Source organism: Vipera berus, assembly GCF_964194415.1.
Source record: "Vipera berus genome assembly, chromosome: 2".
Lineage (NCBI taxonomy): Eukaryota > Metazoa > Chordata > Lepidosauria > Squamata > Viperidae > Vipera > Vipera berus.
In genome coordinates, this window is record NC_138203.1 from 133022670 (window position 1) to 133043087 (window position 20418).

The 20418-nt window shown below is 42.3% G+C and overlaps 1 protein-coding gene across 16 annotated transcripts in view; it reads right to left on the bottom strand.

The window, feature by feature from the left end:
* Positions 1-2521: 2521 nt before the first annotated feature.
* The window catches only part of R3HDM2 (R3H domain containing 2), a 183738-nt gene continuing 165841 nt past the window's right edge, over positions 2522-20418 (bottom strand). For 10 of the 16 annotated variants that reach the window (XM_081318276.1, XM_081318286.1, XM_081318284.1 and 7 more), the window contains 8 exons: positions 20118-20353; positions 17753-17910; positions 16283-16383; positions 11191-11360; positions 10912-11068; positions 10163-10263; positions 8899-8983; positions 2522-3352 (listed from right to left, as the gene is read on the bottom strand). In XM_081318276.1, coding sequence (XP_081174402.1) covers positions 3012-3352; positions 8899-8983; positions 10163-10263; positions 10912-11068; positions 11191-11360; positions 16283-16383; positions 17753-17910; positions 20118-20353 — 1349 coding nt within the window. In that variant the 3' untranslated portion in view covers positions 2522-3011. The remainder of the gene's footprint in view (positions 3353-8898; positions 8984-10162; positions 10264-10911; positions 11069-11190; positions 11361-16282; positions 16384-17752; positions 17911-20117; positions 20354-20418) is intronic. The other 6 variants (XM_081318282.1, XM_081318283.1, XM_081318291.1 and 3 more) reach the window with 3 other exon arrangements.

The following is a 20418-nucleotide window of genomic DNA, read 5'->3' on the forward strand; positions in this document are numbered from 1 at the left end:
TAGTAGGTTGATGTAACTTTTATTAATATATAATCATTTATATATTGAAATTATTAAGAATTATATTTTGGCTAAGATTGAAGAAGGAAAACACAAATGGGAGAAGGGAAGATCAAAGAAATGTATTATTAATTATATTAATTATGGAATTATCAAATTTCATCATTATTGACTGTTAATTATTATTGTCCTTTTTTTCTTGTTAAAATATAAACCAAGACAACATGCTGTACTTCAGGCACTGGAGATTCTTACAGTTAAAAACCAATAAAATATCTATAAAATGGTCATTTCACTTTTTTCACTGCTGTTGTAACTTTGAACAGTCACTAAATGAACTGTTGTTAAGTAGAGGACTATCTGTACAGTCTCCTGAACTGAACATAACCATTACAGAATTCTTTTAACCCGATACTTGATTGATACTGAAATATCATTTACCTGGAAATAAACTGCAACAGTTTTGCTTGCGTTAAGTGATGGATTCCATTCCTCCCATGAATTTTGAAAGAGAAGAAAATTATTTAGCCAAGATCTAGGTCTTTTACAATCCTACACAAAAGCTACCACACACAGAAACCAATTGAGAATCCTTATTACTGTAGCTCTTCGACGATACTGGATTTATGTACTGTAATTTCTAAACTGAGAAGATTCTGAACGTGAGGCTTGCTTGGATGTCAGTCTTGAAATTTTGTATCCTCTAATCCTAGGTATGAAATGGCGGTGGAGAACCAAACAGCTTCAAAACAATTCTTCTTTAGCACCTCTTCACTTATTCAGCTTCCTTCCTTCACACTGAAAAATTTCATGCAATTATTAAACCACAAGCAACTCTTTTCGGTTTTTCAGAATAAAATTCTTTGTTAAAACAACTTTATTTCCTAATGTTTCATACTCGCCAAGAAGTTTTACATTAAAAAAAAATCCAATTCAGAGGTGTTATTAACTAATTAAGGATAACAGATTAACTCTTTAGAATGCTATTGAGAAAAAAATAACTTTTCTTCTTGCCTTTTTGTTATACAGCACCCATTGTCACCTTGACATATCCTCCGCCAAGGTACTGTAATCACAAATCCCATAATTCTTCCTCTGGCTAGCCAGGCTGAGAATTCTGGGATTCGTAGTTCCAGCACGACTAAGTTGGAAAAGGCTTCTGGAAGGTTTTACCACTTGACCAGTGCTTCCTTTTACAGTAGGCAATTGGAAATTAGACAACATAAAAATCAGAGCTAGGATACATGTTATCATTGAAAAGGCCTGGCCGATGCCACGTTCTCCCCAATTGCATAATATTCAGGCCATTTTGCCGCTAAAATGCAAATAGCAGCAAAATAGCCTAAATATTATACAATTGGGGAGAACTTGGCATAGGTCAGGCCTTTCCAATGATAGCATGTATCATCATTCTGATTTTATAGCTTCCTTCTATAAATGGAACAGTGTTAAAATAATGGACCGTAAAAATCGATCATCTTTTAGCAGTCACCAAATTACGAAATCAAACAATAATTGTATAACTAAATATCAGAAGCAAAACATCTACAACATGTCTGGGTATTCACATTTGAAGAGCATGGGAAAATTTTCTGATTAGAGTAAATTCCAACTGAAAGTAAATGATTGATGCAAATCTAAAATTGTAATTTATTGCACTGTAATGTATTCAGCTAAAATTTTCATCTAACGCTCTGGGGGCAAAATACAGTGGATATTTAAATCTAACGTAACTAAAATAGGAGCCAAAGGGAGTGTTGATTTAGTGCTACACAAACACACAGAAAATGAGCTTTACACACATCTCTGCTGTTGTGGGCTAAGGAGGGGTGGGGAACTAGTTTTACAAGTACCTTATTTTTTTACGTAATACAAACTAGGATTTTATATTATAAACAACATGTAAAAACTCTATTATCTTAACTGTTGTGTCCCTTTTGTATGCAAATTTTCTGTTTGTAATTCTTCTGAATTAAAGTGCAGTAAGGAGGAGCATAGATTCGAACTACCTGTTTCTCAGGTATCCAAGAGTTCAGTGCCAACTTATTACATTTATTTCATTATTATTTATTTAATTTGCATCCCACCTTATGATTTTTACAAATAACTCAAGGTGGCGAACGTATTCAAACGCATCTTCCTTCTCTTCCTATTTTCCCCAGAACAGCAACCTTGTGAGGTGGTTTAGGCTGAGAGAGAGTTACTGGCTCAAAGTCACCCAGCTGGCTTTCATGGCTAAGGTGGGACTTGAACTCATGGTCTCCTGGTTTTCTAGCCTTGTGGCTTAACCACTAGACAAAACCGGCTGTATAACTCAAGGTTCAAACTGGCTCTGGCTTAAGGTTATAGCTAACCTTACATTCTGCCCTCCCTCACCCCCCCCCCAAAAGGTCATATACAATATTCCAGGTCTGCCTCCTAATTTTATATGCCTGGGATGGAAAAAAAATGGTCACTGCTACTTGCTTGTGATGGGTTTCCCAACATTCAGTTTGCAAAAGAGAGGTAGGCAGGAAACAGCTTTAAAGTGACAGACGATTCTTTTATATTTAAAAACCAAATAATAATATTAATAATAATAAACCCAGATTAAATAAAATGTACAGTGAATATACCCAGCCAACATCTGTATGTGCAATTAAATACGGCTCCATACCGCGGCACAACGCTGAACAAAACAATATACACATGTTCCGGAGAAAGGGGGGGGGCAAAGGGGACATGTTCCTCCACACAAAAATAATATATATAAAAAAAAAAACAGAACCTCCCCCCCCCCCAACAAAACAAAAACAAAACAAATCAATGTCTCTTCTCTTCATTTTGTCCATATAAATATCTCCAGGAAATTACCCCCTCTACCACCCAAATTAAAAAAAGGAAAAAAGAAAAAGGGGGAGGTGCATGTGGAACTAAAGGAGGCTGGTCAAGGGGCCGGGGGGGGGAGGAGAGGCTGGAGAGGCCAGTCCAATGTGCTTGTTGCCCCCCCCCTCCCACCCCTCTGTCTGCTCCTATTGGGAGCTGGCACGCTCCAGCACACGCAGGTCGTAGTTCTTTTTGGCCATACGCAACTTGAAGCAGTTAAAAGAGTTGTTGAGATGCAGGGATGCGTTTTGGGCTGCCAAAGGGCTGGGGAAGACGGCCACGATGGTGTATAAGGCAGCGAGGTCAGAATGCCTGCCGTTCTCTGCAGTCCCGTGGTTACTGTCGCCCCCGCCCCCAGGACGCCCCTGAGTTTCTTTGAGCCACTGGATTTTGGCACCAGACATGGCTAACTGGGTGAAGAGCTTGTCGGCCTCGGTACGTGTGATCCCTTCAGGCAGGTCGGTAACTTCCAAGATACGGCCCAACACTGTTGGAAGAGGCAGCCGGAGCAAAGAGGAAAAGAAGAGAAATATGGTTAGTATCCTCCTCTGGGGGCGGGGTAAAACAAACAAACAAACAAAAAAGCAAGAGGCCGAACAAAACGAGAGGCGATTTCAGCTTTCGTTAAGTTACTAACTTTCTAGATCTCTACCTCTCCCAGGCCAACAGTGTCCCAGGACTGAATTCATTTTGTCTTTTAGAGCTTTTGCCTACTGGCCTTGGAAAGACAACCTAAGGACCATGGGAAGGTTAGTTTTAAAAGTCCCACTTTGTTGAAAGTGAAAGGGTAACTTCATCAGTTATTACCTCCTTTGAGACAACGAACACCTGTGCCTTAAGTCAGGCAAGCAAGGCGGAGGATCTCCTTTGCTACTTTAGTACAGTAGAGCCTGTTTAAATGAAACACTTTTTTCCCCTCAGCGTGTAGGATGCCAAATCTCCACATATCAAATTGCTTTCGTCAGGCTTTGGTTATATCAGTGACTCGGTCCCTCAGCAACGTCTGCAAAACGCTACACCAACCCTCCCTCTTTTGGGAAACTATTCCAGCATCTCAGCCAGTTCCTCTCCATCTGTTTCATCGTATTAAGACATTAGGAGGGATAGCCAACTGTGGAAAAACACAAAAATGTAATTTATTTATTTATTTATTTGATTTGTATACCGCCCTTCTCCCTAAGGACTCAGGGCGGTGAACAGTGACATAAATGTCAAAATGCACAAATACAGAAAATTGAAAATAAATTAAGCCCTACTGCCCAAATGTAGAAGATAAATTAAAACCACAATTAAAATTAAACCCCTCAGACCAGACCGGATTGCTTAAATAGATATGTAATGAGGGGTTGTTTGTTTGTTTTTGCTTGTTTTGTTTGTTTGTTTTCAGAAAGGAGACAAAATCATTTCAGTTCTATCTGAAGGAATGGGATCCAATGCAGAAAGTTGATTTATAATCAGATCCAGCTGGGTGCTGATTGGTACCCTATTTGCCAGGACACTAAACATACCGTGAATGTGTTCTAGGCAGCCAGCTGATCGTATAGTTAGAATCGTGCGGGAGGGGCAATCAGGCTTAGAGAAGATAATACTGCTAACTTCACGTACGATCCATATAAAACAACATCAGCACTGATGCGTTCACTTTTTATTAGCACCGTTTTGTCTATTGCCTTCAAACACTTTGACGGCAACGTTGCAAAGCAGATCGCAAATGGAAGGAGACCTATTCAAACCATCACTCATCTTAATCAGATGCAGTATGTTACGTACTGCGGCAGAGATGCCTAATCTGAGGCCAGAGAACGACCCGTGACCCCAAAATAACTTGGGTATCATTTCTGGAGACCCATCATCACCAGGTTATTATCTAATTATCTATTAAAATCCTACTGAAAAGGAAAAACACATGAAAAACACCTGCCCTCGTCTTCAAAGACATTCTGAAACCTCCGTGAGTTGACAGGACCAAAGAGCCCGCACAAGATGACACGTGCACCCTTAAAAAGCCCATCATCAATGTAACTGCGCTCTTCCCTCCCCCCACCCCAGAAGATCTATGTGCCAATGGCCTGATTTAATCTGGTTGTCTTTTTTTTTTTTTGAGATTCTCGTGGATACATTCCTGTACTCTGTGCACTGCATTCCCTTTTGGGGGGAGATTTCAGAGAGGGTTTACAAATGCAGGAAGAGGCGGGAGTGGACCGGTCAACACAGTCACTCAGATCTCTTGGGTGTATTTGGTTGCAACAGAATATTGAAATTTGCTGGCTTGAGACCTGTTGCTGGGTGATGGGGTGACTGGCCAAATGGAGCCCTGGTAGCCTCTGTGACTCAGCGTCCTTTCTGAGAGATGCCTGGTGCATGCTATTAATTATCAATCAATTACTTTATTGATTTTCCCCTGGGCCATATCAAGGTGCAGAAAGTTCCAAACACACGTTAGACCAAAATGCAGTAGAAACAATTTAAAATGGAATTGGTTAAAATATAATTTTAAATAAATAAAACAAAATAAAATTCGATTTAAAGTCGGTGTTGGCAGGGGTGCAGAGATCGACCTTGAGACCTCTCATTTGTGGAGTCTCTCAGGGATCGGTTCTCTCGCCTCTCCTGTTCAACATCTATATGAAGCCGCTGGGTGAGATCATTCGTGGTTTTGGAGTTGGGTATCACCAATATGCTGATGATACCCAACTTTTTATTTCTACCCCAAACCACCCCAGCGATGCCCTCGACGTGATGTCCCGTTGCCTGGAGGCGGTCCGGGTCTGGATGGGGAGGAACAGGCTTCGACTCAACCCTGACAAGACTGAGTGGCTGTTCGTGCCGGCATCCCTGGAAATTCCGATCATTCCATCATTGGCCATGGGGGGGTGAGCTATTACCCCCCGTAGATAGGGCTCGCAACTTGGTGGTCCTTCTAGATTCACAGCTCTCTTTGGAAGAGCATATTGGAGCTGTGACTAGGGGGGCCTTTGCCCAGGTTCGCCTGGTGCGCCAGTTGCGGCCCTATCTAGACCGGGATGCCTTGCGTACAGTCACTCATGCGCTCGTGACCTCTCGTCTGGACTACTGTAATGCTCTCTACATGGGGCTGCCCTTGAGGTCCACCTGGAGACTTCAACTGGTGCAAAATGCAGCTGCGCGAGTTGTCTTGGGGGTTTCCCGATACTCCCATGTTACACCTTTGCTCCGCGAGCTGCATTGGCTACCGGTTGCTCTCCGGGTGAGGTTCAAGGTCCTAGTGATGACTTACAAAGCCCTTCATGGCATGGGTCCGGATTACCTACGGCAACACCTGCGGCCGGCGTCAACTTCCCTCCGTCCAGTGCGCTCCCACAGAGAGGGCCTCCTCAGGGTGCCGCCGATCAAAGAATGCCGATTGGTGACCCCCAGGGGGAGAGCGTTCTCTGTGGGTGCGCCAGACCTTTGGAACCGCTTACCGGTTGAGCTCCGGATGGCCCCCGACCTTCGCTCCTTCCGGCGCGATCTTAAAACCTTCTTTTTCGAACAAGCTGGCCTGGTCTGATGGGATGGGGTTGGGTTTTTATAAATAGTTCTAATTTTAAGATGTATTAATTATTATGGGCATAATGGTTTAATCGCTTTTAATTTTTGTATTCGGTTTTTTACTATGTATTGCCCTGTTCTCCGCCCTGAGTCCCTCGGGAGAAGGGCGGTATACAAATTAAATTATTAAATTATTAAATTAAAATGAAATTGGGATAAAATACATTTTTAAAAAATGAAATTAGAATTAAATACAGCAATTTAATATCTTCCAGATAGATAAAAATAGGATAAAATTACATTTCACTATCACGGTGTATGCTACGTTTTCAGCACCAGGCAGAGAGGTCTATAGCTTATGGGCCTGTTCATCTATCGTTCTGTTAACTGTAAATTCAATGCCGTAATAATGTAAGTATCTAATTGTGGCTTTTTGTTTTATTGTATGCTTTAATCAACGTTCTATCATTTAAATTACAAGTGTACGGTAAACGATCTAGCAAAATCTGGTTTTTGAAGGGCACTACACACAGAATTTACAAAAACAAAAGAAAAAAACTGAAAAGAAAAATATCTTCCAAAGAATGTATTACAGGTAGCCCTTGACTTATGACAGCAATTGAGCCTCAAATTTCTGCTGCTAAGTGAGACATTTGTTAAGTGAGTTGTGCCTCATTTTATGACCTTTCTTGTCACTGTTGTTAAATTGGTAATATGGTTGTTTAGTGAAACTGGCTTCCCTATTGACTTTGCTTGTCAGAAGGTCACAAAAGATGATCACATGACCCCGGGACACTGTAACCGTCATAACTATGAATCAGTTGCTAAGCATCCAAATTTTGATCATGTGACCATGGGGATCCTGCAACAGTTATAAATATTGAAAATAGTCATAAATCATTTTTTCCAGTGCTGTTGTAGCTTCGGTCACTAAACGAACTGTTGTAAGTTGAGGACTACCTGTATTACAAAGGTAAATCACTGTGTTATAGATTAGCGGGGAAAAAGATGATAGGAAAATACTGAGATTTAAAAATATATACAGGCTATATAAATGTGACAGCTTCCTAAACAATTCTGGGGAATGCAGTTTGGGGGGGGATGCTTCTAACCACTCCACTTTAAATACAATTCTGCCAATGCATTCACAAGAGAATGATTGATGCAAAACATTTGTAACATCCCTCCCCCCACCCAAAAAACCCCCTTTCCTTATAGATGGTTCATTAAAAAAATATCGTATCAAGTTGGAAATTAGTATCAGAGGATGACTGTGTGCGTGTGCATCTTGATCTCTACCTAATCTATATTTATCCATATCCCTAAGTAAAAGACTCTGCTGGGAAAAGGTGACATAAGCAAAAAAGGAAATTTCCCTAAAGTCAGCTTGACATACAATGAGTCATTTTTCAAAAGGGTTCTGTGCTCAGGACATTAGTCTCACAGTCCCCTGGCAGCATATCTGAATGTTGTGTGTATGGGAGCATCACACCAGTTCCAGTTTCCAGTTAGTAGGAGTGCTGGATCCTGGCAGGCAGGATTTGTTGCTAATATTACACAGGTATGTAACAAATATAGCCCCAAACAATTTTTCCTTTGGAGAGTGCAAACAGAGTGGCTTAAAGGAACAGCTCTAGTTTGTTGATGGGGGCAATTTCAGCACCCATCCTCAACGATTGACATGGGAACTTTTTTTTTTTTGCTACTTAGCCTGCCTTGCACAAATCAAATTTGCTTGCTATTTCCCAAAAATGGACAAGACTCCTGAACAGTTAGTTTCACACAGCCAACTTCCTGAAAGTCCGCATTATTACTTTTTTTTAAAAAAGGCATCTGCAGAGGAAAAATGAGCGGGCTGTGTCTATAAACCCCGTACTGACAACGAGAGAAAAGACAAGCGTGTAAGAGGCTGACTCTATCAGGCCTGTATTTTTTTTGGAAGCTTGAAGAAATAGTGGCACTATGCTGGAAGCACTGAGGGATGCCAATGTAGTAGATTTTGCTATTTGCTGTTGCTGTCAGGCAAATCCATTAGGACTCACCCAGAAGAGGGCACCTGGGACATTGGTTGAGGTGAGAGGCCCAACCAAAATTATGAGTTCCACCGGAATGGATCAGACATCCTGCAGCACACCTCCATCTTCAGATGCAAAGTGTAGTACAGGTACTCCTTGACTTACAGCTAGAATTGAGCCCAAACTTTTTCAAGTGCCGTTGTAACTTCGAACAGCCACTATACAAACTGTTATAAGACAAGGACTACACCTCCATAAAAAAACCAGTTTACCGTTACTGAACTCAAAGGCATGATCAATCATGAGTTTGGAGTCCAAGCTCTGGTGAAAGTAAGACAACAGATCTTCACAACCAAATGGCACTAGCACCTTGGCAAGAGGACAAGCCTACATCAATTTGATCCTCTCACGTCAAATTAAACCTGGCCAGGCTGGCTAGGAATTCCTGGAGTTGGGATGTTCTAGTTCCAGAAGGCTACTATAATGGGACTGGGGAGCTGCCACTTGCCTACATCACTTGTCCCAAGATCTGTGGATGCTGACTTGAGAGCTTGCTTCTTGCTTCGGTTGCCATGCTTCATGCCTGTCTGTGCCTGTGATGGAAGAGCAAAACAGTAGTAAAGTAGATACACAAATATGCTACCCTTCACATTTTTATGCTGGAATTTATTCCAGTAGCTGGTGCTACATCCTGGAAAGTTTAATCTCACGTGTTCTATCCAATGGGCCAGTCCCAACTAGGTCTGAAAAGGAGCAATCTTGCTAAATGAAATTTAGCAGGCTTGGAACTGAACGGGGAGATTTTGCATCGTGCACACTTTGAGTCTCACTATTGAAGAAGGTGAATTTTAAAGGACAACCATGGTGTTACTGAGCCATCACCACGGTCATCAGCAATAAACAAACACAGCCAATTACAAAGCAGATCTATGGAATGTTTTCACCTGTGTTTATTTAACATCTACATTCTGAGTTATTCACTTATTTCTTCAACACAAAGTGAGTCCTTGGAATACTGGTCCTTGTTCTGACAGAGTCAGACCTATCATGTTTTTGTTCTCTTCTAAGTACACCAGGAGTTTTAACAGCATGTGAGGGCCAGGGGAGAGAATGCTTTCACCCATTTGCCAGAACACATACTATACTCAGCAGCCATTTCTCTTTATCTTTTGGACTAGCAGGAATAGGCAGTCACATGTCCATATTAAAATATTGGGCCGCAACTACCTAGGTGTTGTTTTTTTTGTTTTTCTTTTCTTTTTTGTGCAATGTCTACCGGGCAATGTGGAACCCAGAACAATTCTTGGAAGCAAAGTTAACAGAGGATGTTTGCTTGCTGCTGCTTCCTATTTTTGAAACTGCTTCCTATTTTTGAACAGTGGAAAGAACCTTAAGAGGATTCTGTTGGGAAAAATTGGTTGATAGCAGTAGCAGCACTTAAGGCTTATATACCGCTTCACAATGCTTTACAGCATTCTAAGCAGTTTACAGATTCAGCAAATTGCCCCCCCCCACACACAGCAATCTGGGTCCTCATTTTACCGACTGTGGAAGGATGGAAGGCTGACTCAACCATGAGCTAGTGAGAATCAAACTGTTGGCAGTTGGCAGAATTAGCCTGCAATACTGCATTCTAACCACTGTGCCACCATGGCTCATCTCATGTCAAGAAGGTCTCTAGCTAATCTCTTGAAGGGAAAAAGACCCCCTCAAATTTTGACCACTCAGCTGAGAAATGCTTCCTTGAAGCCTTGAGCTCTGCCTCCTCTCACCTGGTGTGCGGTATAGCTGGACTGGTTGTGCAAGAGAGGTGGGGGGCAAATGGAGAGATTGTACTGCAGCGGCTGGCCCAGCAAGGAATAGCGCCCGTCACCTGGGGGAAAAAAGAGAGACCAAGAAAAGTTAACTGATGGCCCCCGACTCTCTTTTTGTATCATAAATAAAGACGGGGGAGGACACAGAGAGTATAATAATCAAATGTGGACAATCTTTTCTAAGTGAAATTTAGTGTTCTCATGATATTCTGGCTGTTTATAACTATGCATGTGACTGGGGACTGGCAGTGTCTGTTGGGCATATCGGTATGATCTTAATCATTCTTCTCTTCTTTAGTAAGAGGAATCTTCACCTGTCTATAAATCAATGGGCAAGCGGTTGAAAACGTACCTATTGACAGGTAAAATGCCTATGTTCTTAGGCAAAGATTCAGCTAGAAGTATTTAAACTGCATTCATTGGAAGCTCCAAGTATATCAGAATATTGGGATTGTTTAGCATCACGGTAGAAAACCACAGGGAACTGCTCTATGGTTTTCTAAAGGTTGGGCGTTGTAATTTTCAGTGAAATTACCTTAATCAGAAACTGTAAAAGGTGCTACTGCTACTGACAAATTGGTGAATAGGACACCAAGCAAGAAGGGAAGACCAAAATCGCTCATAGGGAATCGCCCTTTATTCTAATGCAAACACAATGACTAATCTTCATTTTGATAAATTTATTGTGATAGACTCTCTCCCACTACCTTTGTTACCTTGTGCTGGGCCCACAGGCCGGGGGAACTGCGTGAGCACCGGAAGAGGACTGAGACCTGTGCAGACACTGTTGAGGCTGGTAACAGGTGATGGTGTAGGGGACTGCGTGGGGGATGTGATAGGGCTATTCAGCTGGGTGTTGCTGGCCTAGAAGCAAGGGGAGGGAAAATCAAAAGGCTAGTCACAGGCTTGCATTAGCACAACTACTGACAATCCATTTTTTTCTCTCTCTCTCTCTATTCCACCGGGCCCCTTCCCCATCATCCTACCTGAGCACTGGTGTCTGGATTATAGATGTCACCAGGCTTCTGACTTCGCTGGTCTAAACTGTAGTACTTGCAGTGGTTCCATTGCACCATGGATGAATTCTGAGGAGGTTGGGGGCCATTGGGCACATTGAGTTGCATGACCACAACACCAGGCCCTGCCGGAGATACCCCTAAGAAGAGAAGGGGGGTGGGGGAAACGATCGGATCATTATGGACATCGTGTCAAGCGTCAACCTTCCTTGGTCTCTTTTCCAGCCTCTTCTCCTTGGAGAGGATGTGGTCACGAGAGAAGCTTCACAGGAACTGATTTTTAACAGAGGCAATTCCTGGCTTATGGCACCAGGACCACTTGAGCAAGTCAACTTTCGTACAGTTTGCCTGTCATATTTGCATATGCATAAAATGGCAGTTGCCTTTCTGTATGTATGCAAAGACTATCGAGCTTTTTTTTTGCAAGTGCTAATATGGTGGCCCGTGTTTTATGTTCCTTGTACACATGTAAACTCATGTAAATTGGCTTAACCCAGAGACTACTTGTACTAGCATTTCATCATCTTATTAATGTACGTGGCCGTTTATGTTTCAGAGAACTACATAAGCAGTAAAATTAATTGAAATAAATTGCACCTCAGAAATCTTATGAAATAAATGTTAAAAGCATGGGGGGGGGAAAGAAAAGCAACAAGTTCTAAAAGGTCTAAAAGTGAGGCATAGTGTATGATTAGACACATTAAATGAAGAACACAATCATGGACAGAAATATTCTGATTTACAAGCCTTATTATTATTGCTACTGTTACTTTCATTGTACCCTTTCTCCTGGAGTCCAAAGTAGAATTAAAAGCTTTCATAAAATGATGTTTTAGAAAATCATTTCATTCAGAACAATGAGCAATAAACCAGACTGGTCAACTGCCACAGACCAATCTTCCTTAACCTGGTGTGCCCCCCTCTGGTATACGCTGGGACTGCAACTCCCAACATTTTCAAAATACTAGTTAAATTTGTCGATTGCAGATTCTCAGTCATCCAGTAGAGTTGTCTGGAAGTTGAGTCATGGCAACTGGATTTCTTTTCTTTTCTTTTCTTTTTGCTTGAAATGTTTCATTGCTTATCCAAGTAGCTTCTTCAGCCTGAGCAAGCTGGTTAGGGAGACCCCCATATATGTCCTCCAGGGTGGTTTCATTTCTCACCTAATCTTAATAGGCCGATAAAGAAACATTTCAAACTGGAAAACTGCCACGATTCAACTTCCAGAAGACTAATTAAACTGGAAGAGCCATAAAACATCTGAACAGTGCTAGGCTGGGAAGAGTACACCGGTAAGGTTAGACAGAAATGAGCTATGCCTGTTTTGGCTCTAGAGCGGGGGTAGGCAACCTTGGCTCTTTTATGACTCATGGACTTCAACTCCCAGAATTCCTGAGACAGCCAGGACACCACTTTAATCAACACTCATTTCAAAGATGAGAAAAGAGGAAGAAAGACAGGGACTCAGCACTGGATATAGAAAAGTTTCTAGATCAGTCATGACAAGCCTAGGACATGCACGTTAAAGGACACACCATCACATTTTGAGTGACATGTCAGCATTCACCAACACTCAACAAGTATTCTCGAAAGTATGTCCTGTTCTTTGGGCAATTTTCGGAGGCTGTGGAGGCCTTGCCGGAATGGGGGGTGCTCTCACGTGGTCTTTAGACCTTAGTGTGATAGGATTATACTCAGGCTCCAAGAGAAAAATGTGTGAGAGTGGGGCTTGGTTTGAGGTGATTTTTGGAGACTGCAGAGGCTGCGTGAGAGTGGAGTATAGGCCAGGGGTAGGCAACCTTGGCTCTTTTATGACTCGTGGTCTTCAACTGAGAATTCTGGGAGTTGAACTCCATGAGTCATAAAAGAGCCAAGGTTGCCTACCCCTGGAGTAGGCTTTTGTCTCAAAGGTGCTTTTTTCCCCTCAAAAGGCAATTGGACAGTTTTTTCCTTGAGGAAGAAAAAAAAAACATTTCACTTCTCATCCAAGTCCAACTGCCTTTTGAATAAAACATCTTTGAGGCAACTATGACCTGGATGACTGGGAATCTCCACAGACAAATAGGCTTTGTGTGGCCTCTGGACCCTGTCAGAAATTGCCCCAAAGGACCATGCTTTCGTACAGCCTCCGAAAATTGCCAGAAGACAGCTTTCAGAGGCTGCAGAAGAGCATTTGAAAACAAAGAACAACCACCTGAAGGTAAGCAGTAGATCCTGGGGATCACACACAATTGGAGTGCATTTTTTTAAAAAGTAAATGAGTGCGTAAAAATTTGTTTCTCTTTTGTTTGAGGGGTGGGTGGGTGTTTGACATGCCAATTAGGCATTTTCTGAATATTTGGACATTCTGAGCCCAAAAGCTTCCCATCACTGTTCCAGGTGCTTTTGATGCAGAGTTTCTGTCTCTAGGCAGTCCTGCTCAATGAAGCTGCTTCCCAGGGCCAGAAGAATTCTAAGTACAGTACATTAAATTAAACTGGAAACTCACTTAAAAAAAGTAAAAATAATTGCCCAAGATGGGTGACGGGAGCAACTTTATCTCCCCCAAGATTCAAACTTCAGCTTCTTTTTCCAGATTCTTTAACAAGAAACAGAGGACACATATCCATTCACATGTGCAGAGAGGGTAAAGGATCTGAAACTGCCTAACTTTCAAGGCTGATTCTCATATACAAGGAAAAAAGCACACAGGGAGGAGAACAACTGGGCTTTCACAAACAGCTCTCGTTTTGTAGGCTTTGGGTAAGCTTTTGACATTGATTATCTTACTGATGGAATATAACATTCAGACTGGCCATTTGGGGCATATGGTGGATCTGCAGCTTTGGGGTCGTGAAACTGGCTCCAGCCAAGACTGTGAAGATGCTCACTCTCTGTGTGCCTGGGACATGGGGAAAGTGCACTTGACCTAGAAACCTCATTTAACTGCAATGACTTTGAAAACACACACACACACACACACACACACACACGGGAGGCAGAGAAGAAAACAGCTGGGGGTAAGGTACAGGGATAAAACCAGATGGGCCCCATTCAGCAGAGAAATTACTGCTGCTCAACAGAAGCAGAAATGATGATCTTCTCAGACCCACCCGCTTCAGTGCCACAGTGAGAAAAACGATTGCTAAGTTAAAATCTTCCTCTGCTGTCAAACACAAGGAAGATCAAAAGGACAAAATGCTACACTTAATATTAATTTACAACCCTAGGAACGATTCCGAGGTGCTGTTTCTGCTTGCTGCCAGAGACAAGACTCTTTATTATTGAAAGCCTGTAATTACAATTGACCTTATTCATTAGATTTGGCAGAGGACCACGATGACTGAAAACATCTTCTGAAAAAGACCCCACCAAGGACACAATTAATAGAGGCCCATTGTGATGCCCGCTCGGCCACCCAGGATTGTATCAGCCACTATTCAGAAAGTAAGATGAGTCTATTAAGCAGAGACTTCCGGAGCAAGGAATTAATTTTCCTTCCATCTTTGGGGTTTTATTTGAAGGAGTGCCTGTTTCCCATAATTTGTCCCTGGCCAGTATGAGCCAACAGAATGGGAGTGTTCTGGATGGGTTCTCTCAAGTTAAACAATTTCAGGACCCAGGAAACATGCCTGTGGTGACTGGAATGAGAGAGTCTTCTAGAAATTTGTATGGCTCCCTCCCTGATGGTGCTCCAGAGAGCCTTAAAGACCTGGTGTTCTCCCAAGCTTGGGTAGATGTGGGTAGATGTGGTTAGATGTGCTTTACATAATCTGCATGTTTTGGTTGTCTGGACTTTCCATCTTCATTCCCTTCACCGTATTTTCATTTATCTCACTGTATTATCATCTTATTTCTTTACATTGTGAGCAGCCAACATTTGGCTTGGGGTTGGGCTCCATGGAAATAAACCATATATTGGGGAATCCGGACGATTGTCTGAAAGCTTATCTGGGGTGCCAAATTGGTGTTAAAAAGCTTTCTAATCCTAGCTGTACTTCAAGACATCTTGATAAAATTATATTTGACTCCCAAGGGGAGCATGCGCCAAATTGAGCCTCTAGGTTACGAGATTCAAGATGGGTTCCTACAAGTCATTCCAGAAAATTAGGGGACAGAATCCAGGAATAGGCTTTATAGCATCTTTAATAGATGGTATTGTACATGTCATCTACATTTGCAAATTTTTGGCAGCCCAAAGCAACCTAAATCCAAATGGGATAAGGGTTAGGCAGGAAAAAAAATATCGATGGGTAAAAGATATGAGCAGGGATAATCAGGCAGTGACAATAGTGATGTTTCTCCGGTTTGCGGATACTGGACTGGCCTCAAACTTCCAAAATACTCTTAAGGGAAGCAAAGGTATGATGTTACTGGATGATAACAACGTATTGAATAAGGATTGCACCTGCATGGGATGGGTCTTCTCCAGAATCAGCCACTGGACAGATAAATTCTAGTGACATCTAGGGTTATGTTTCACAGCTAAGGTTAAATGTCACTGTGCATATTCCTCCTAAAGATTCCAGATCTGGCTATACATTTAGTTACAGCCTGTTTGGATTGGGGACATCTTTAGTTCCTTCTTAGCTTGTAATGTACTACGGGTATTTTTCAAAAGGATTCAGAAACTTCAGCTAATCCAGAACACCACAAATCAACAAGAGCTAATTGTAAGCGGAATGATTGGGCATTTACACTCAACAAATGGGTATAAGCTATTTCTCTACACAGCCTCATTGGCCACTAATCAGTTTCCAGGCATAATATGGAGCATTACTTAGGATTTAATATGGGTCGATAATTTTGGGTAAAGTTGTTGAGAAAGACTTTTAAGATCTGAAGAACACATTAATTTCCATCTCATTTGACACAAATGCAAGAGAAGGCCTCCTCTGTCATTGTTTCCAAACTCCGGAATTCTTTGCCAAGGAAGGTCAAGGTAGCTCCTTCCATTGTTGGGCCACAGGTGACTTCTATCAACCTAGCTCCAATAGGTTTTACAGGAGGCAGGTATATTGTATGCAAATCAATCACTGTCTCCCAGGTTTCCTGTTTCCATTTTTAAAGTATCCGGTCTTACCTGAATACTGTTGTTGCATCTGGGGTGGGCTGCAAGGAGAAGGGGACTGGGGCATTTGGTACTGCTCTGTACCTGGAGGCTGCAAGAAGCCAACAGAAGGGCTTAGAAAGAGAGGGAGAGAGAAAAGAGATCAATTAGAGCAGGTGACCATCATGATGGAGATAATACCGTATTTCCACTGAGAGAGGACCATTCCTAAGGCTCATTTTGCTCAGTGATTTTCACCAGTCTAACGCTATTTGGTTGATTTCAATTAAGGGGATGCTTATTCAGTGCTTCAGAAAATAGGAACAATATACACACAGCATTTCCTCTTTCTCTGGTTGCTAGTATTGGGTTTATGACAGAGGGGTCTATCAATATAGTTCAAAGTTAGCCAAGTGAAAAGAGGTAGCCAACCAATCTGCTGAGCACAAAGGCCGAGGCTAAGATTTGATCTTCAGATGATTCAACCAAGTAAATCCTGACTGGGATTCATGCTAATTCTGAGCAGCTTGTGCATTTTCAGGACACAAATACTAGCAATCTTTTAAGATTAAAGATGCTTCTAAAAAAAATCAAGGAGGGCTGGAGCAGGATGCTTTTGCTCTGTACTTAAGAGGAGCCAAAAGAGAAAGTTGGTAATCTCTGCTGCTTAAAACTAGAATTTGCCAAAATGAAAAATTGTGTACAACTACGGTAAATATGCCAAAATAAATAATATTGCTTCACAGAAGCTTCCAAGCTTGATAGTTTTGTGAGAACTGTAAACAATCCTCTCCTGACCTCTTTTCAGATGGCCTTTCCGTTATAATTCATCATTGGGTTGAACTGTATACAGTACATTACTTTGGAAATTTCTTTTTAAACGGAAGTATAGCCTACGAAAACTTCTAGTATATGCCCAAAAATTTACTCTGGCCTTGCACTTTACTGTAATTCCGGAAAATTTTTCTCTCTCTGCTTTTCTTTCTCTGTCTCCCTCTCCTTCCCTCCTCCTCCTCCTCCCGCCCCCCCCCCCCACTTTGCTGGACTAGAATGTGGGAGACTGTGAGTTCAAATCCTTCCTAAAGCACGGAAGTGGCCTAGTTACTCTCTCTCAACCCAAATCATTTCACGGGGGTGGTTATTGTGAGAGAAGTAGTAGGTTGGATTGTTACATACGCAACCCCCAATTACACAAAATAAAGGCAAGGTATAAATCTGGTAAACAAATAAATAAAACCAGTTCCTTTTTTTTTAAATAAAAGTCACGAACCTGAATTCTGGTAATAAAATTCTCAAACTAATTTGCATCGCCTAAAATGAGTAAAGCCCCTTCCATTAATCTAATGCATACCAAGGTGGTTTTTTGTTTTTTTTTTGTTTTTTTAAGAAATAAAAAAGGCTGATCTATCAAGGGGATTCTTGGGGGGCGGGGAATAAAGATCCTGAATGGACATCTTCACAAAACATAAGGGGGTTAAGTAGAAATTTGGCTCCTGCTCATACCTGGTGCCATTCTGCTGGGTTGGGGGGATAACACTGTAATAGACCGGCATCCCTCCGGCCTGGAGCCCTCCTTGCACAGACTGGTTGGCTGGTACCAGCACGGGCTGCTGGAAGGGTTGCTGGACTACGCCTTGAGACTCATTCGCCACTGGCACCTGCTTGGGATATTAAAAGGCAGAAAGGTTGGGAATGAAAGCGAATATATGGGTCCCAGGATAATATTGCGTGATCCAATCTGGGTCAATCACCGGGAGCCGAGGTTTTGTCTTCCAAGCCTTTGGAGACATGCTGGAGTCTCATCTTCCCATTCTCCCATCCCATTCTTCAGAATATAGGCTCCAGCACGACTCCAGTTAAAGCTCAGACGGCAAAACCTCGGGTCCCGGCGGCCGGCCCAGATTGGATCCTGCAGGAAAGAGTACATGATCTTGGAGGAAATGACAAAAGGCCTTGAAAGGAGACCTGAGTATAGACCAAGAGCAGGGGAAAATATCAGGATCCTTTCTCCTTGGGGTAGAACAGGGGTCCCCAACCCCCAGTCTGTGGACCAGTACTGAGCCGCGGCATGCCAGCAACCAGTCCGCAGAAACAACCACAGCCCCGTCTGTGGGATGCAGGTGGCACACAAAACCACGCACTCTCTGGTCCGCAGAAAAACCTCTCTCCACGGAACCGGTCCCTGGTGCCCAAAAGGTTGGGGACCACTGGGCTAGAAGACCTCCAAGGTCCCTCCAACTCTGTTATTCTTATTCCTCTCCAATATCAGACTCTATATAACCTCTACATTTGTGATTTGGCAAGAATTATTCTGTGGTTGTTTTGTTTTGTTTTTAAAAGAGACCTTATGGGGCAAAAGCGCACTATACTCAACATGAGACTACAAACTCATCTGCCATCCCGCTCTTCCACATTCTCTTTTCCAGGGTCTTGTGAGCTCTTATTTTTTCAAGTCTTATCCGGGAACAAACTCCAATTTATGAAAACTCAGCCTATCAATGCCTTATTTGCTGCCTTAAAAATACAACTCTTCCCCAATAACTACTGCACTTCTCAGGAATCACTGACTGTAGAAATGGCAGCGAGCAAGTGAAATGAACCAGGTGAAAAAATTATGTTGGGTAGCATGAGGTTCTAAGTTGAAAACTCAGGTTTGGGGAGGCATGCATTAAAACCGAGGGCTCGGTTTATGTTGTCCTCTGTTGCCCTTGACTGCAGTTCATTTGAATATTTCTGACCCATGCAAAATTCACTTTACAGATAGACAAGGGCTCTCAAACAACAGTCCATTCAAACAAAAATGCTGAATCATTTGCAAACTGTGTATGCATACTTCATGGAGGTTGGGAAGCAGAAGCTGTTAGCCACTGGGATAGTCTCAGTGTAAGGTTGTCTCTATTTACATTTGCCAGCAGCAGTGCTTTTTGTTTTATTCTTTCAGATCTGTTCTCTTTCACTCCCTAGCTCCTATTTGAAGTTACGATGGATCCCAAAAAGGATTTGAAGTTGTCCCCCTTCCCCCAGTCACATGACTGCATTTTGGGCACCCAACAACTGATCCATATTAATGACCATTTGCAGCACCCTGCAGTCATGTGACTTCAATTTACAACATTTTTGCCAGAACCCAGTTTTGTTTTCCAGCAAAATCAACCCACAGAGAACAATGGGTTCACTTTACAATAATGACCATGGCGTTTGCTTAAAGGCTGCCACAAACAAAGGTCGTAAAATTGGGTGTGGTCACATGGCAATCCGTTTTACAACTGTCACGACTTATGACTGAAATTACAGGCTTAATTATGATAATAATTCGAGGATTACTTGCATTGTGAATTTTGCATGAAATAACCTACCTGAATGGGTTAGTTAAGTTTCGGATTCCTCAAAAAAAAAAAATATATATATACCAACTGTGCTAAGTGTTTTACAGCTTTCCAGCGCAAAAATAAGCCCCAAAAATAAGCACACATTCAAAATGAGCAGGAGGCATAAAGTTTAGAAAAACTATAAAATATATATAAACATGATATGTACAGTTTCATTCGGCTCTGGGGAACATCAACAACTCTTAACTTGGGAGATCAGAAGAAACAACACAGAGAAGACTAAGACACGGCCAGAGCTAAGCTGGATCGCATGCCTCACACAGCCAATGCTGCGTCTTAATCAAAAACAGTTGTCATTGGCTGGTTTGTTGCTATGGCTATTCCAGTTCATCAAACTTCTTACACAATGACAAACTGAAGGTTTCCAAGCCATGTAGAGACTTACGTCGCATCCACTTCTTACATACCAGATCCCCAGTTCTGTAACAGCAGAATTGTGACTTCCCTTCCCCCCACTTGCCATCTTTGGCACCACTTACTTGATATGAAGGCAATGGAGTGTACTGGACCATCAGGCCTTGCATCTGACTGCCCATGTTTCCTCGTTGGCTATTCAGGAGGCTCTGGTTTTGGGGCTGCTGCACTCCCATCATGCCTTGCATCTGGCTACTCATGCTACTGCGCTGGCTGCTGAGGAGACTCTGACCCTGCGGTTGCTGCACTCCCATCATGCCTTGGTATGTCTGCTGCTGATTGGACAGGATTGGCTGTAATCCTGCATTGTAATAAGAGAGGAAAGATTATGACACCACAGCTGGGACCCAGAGGTGGGGTATCTCT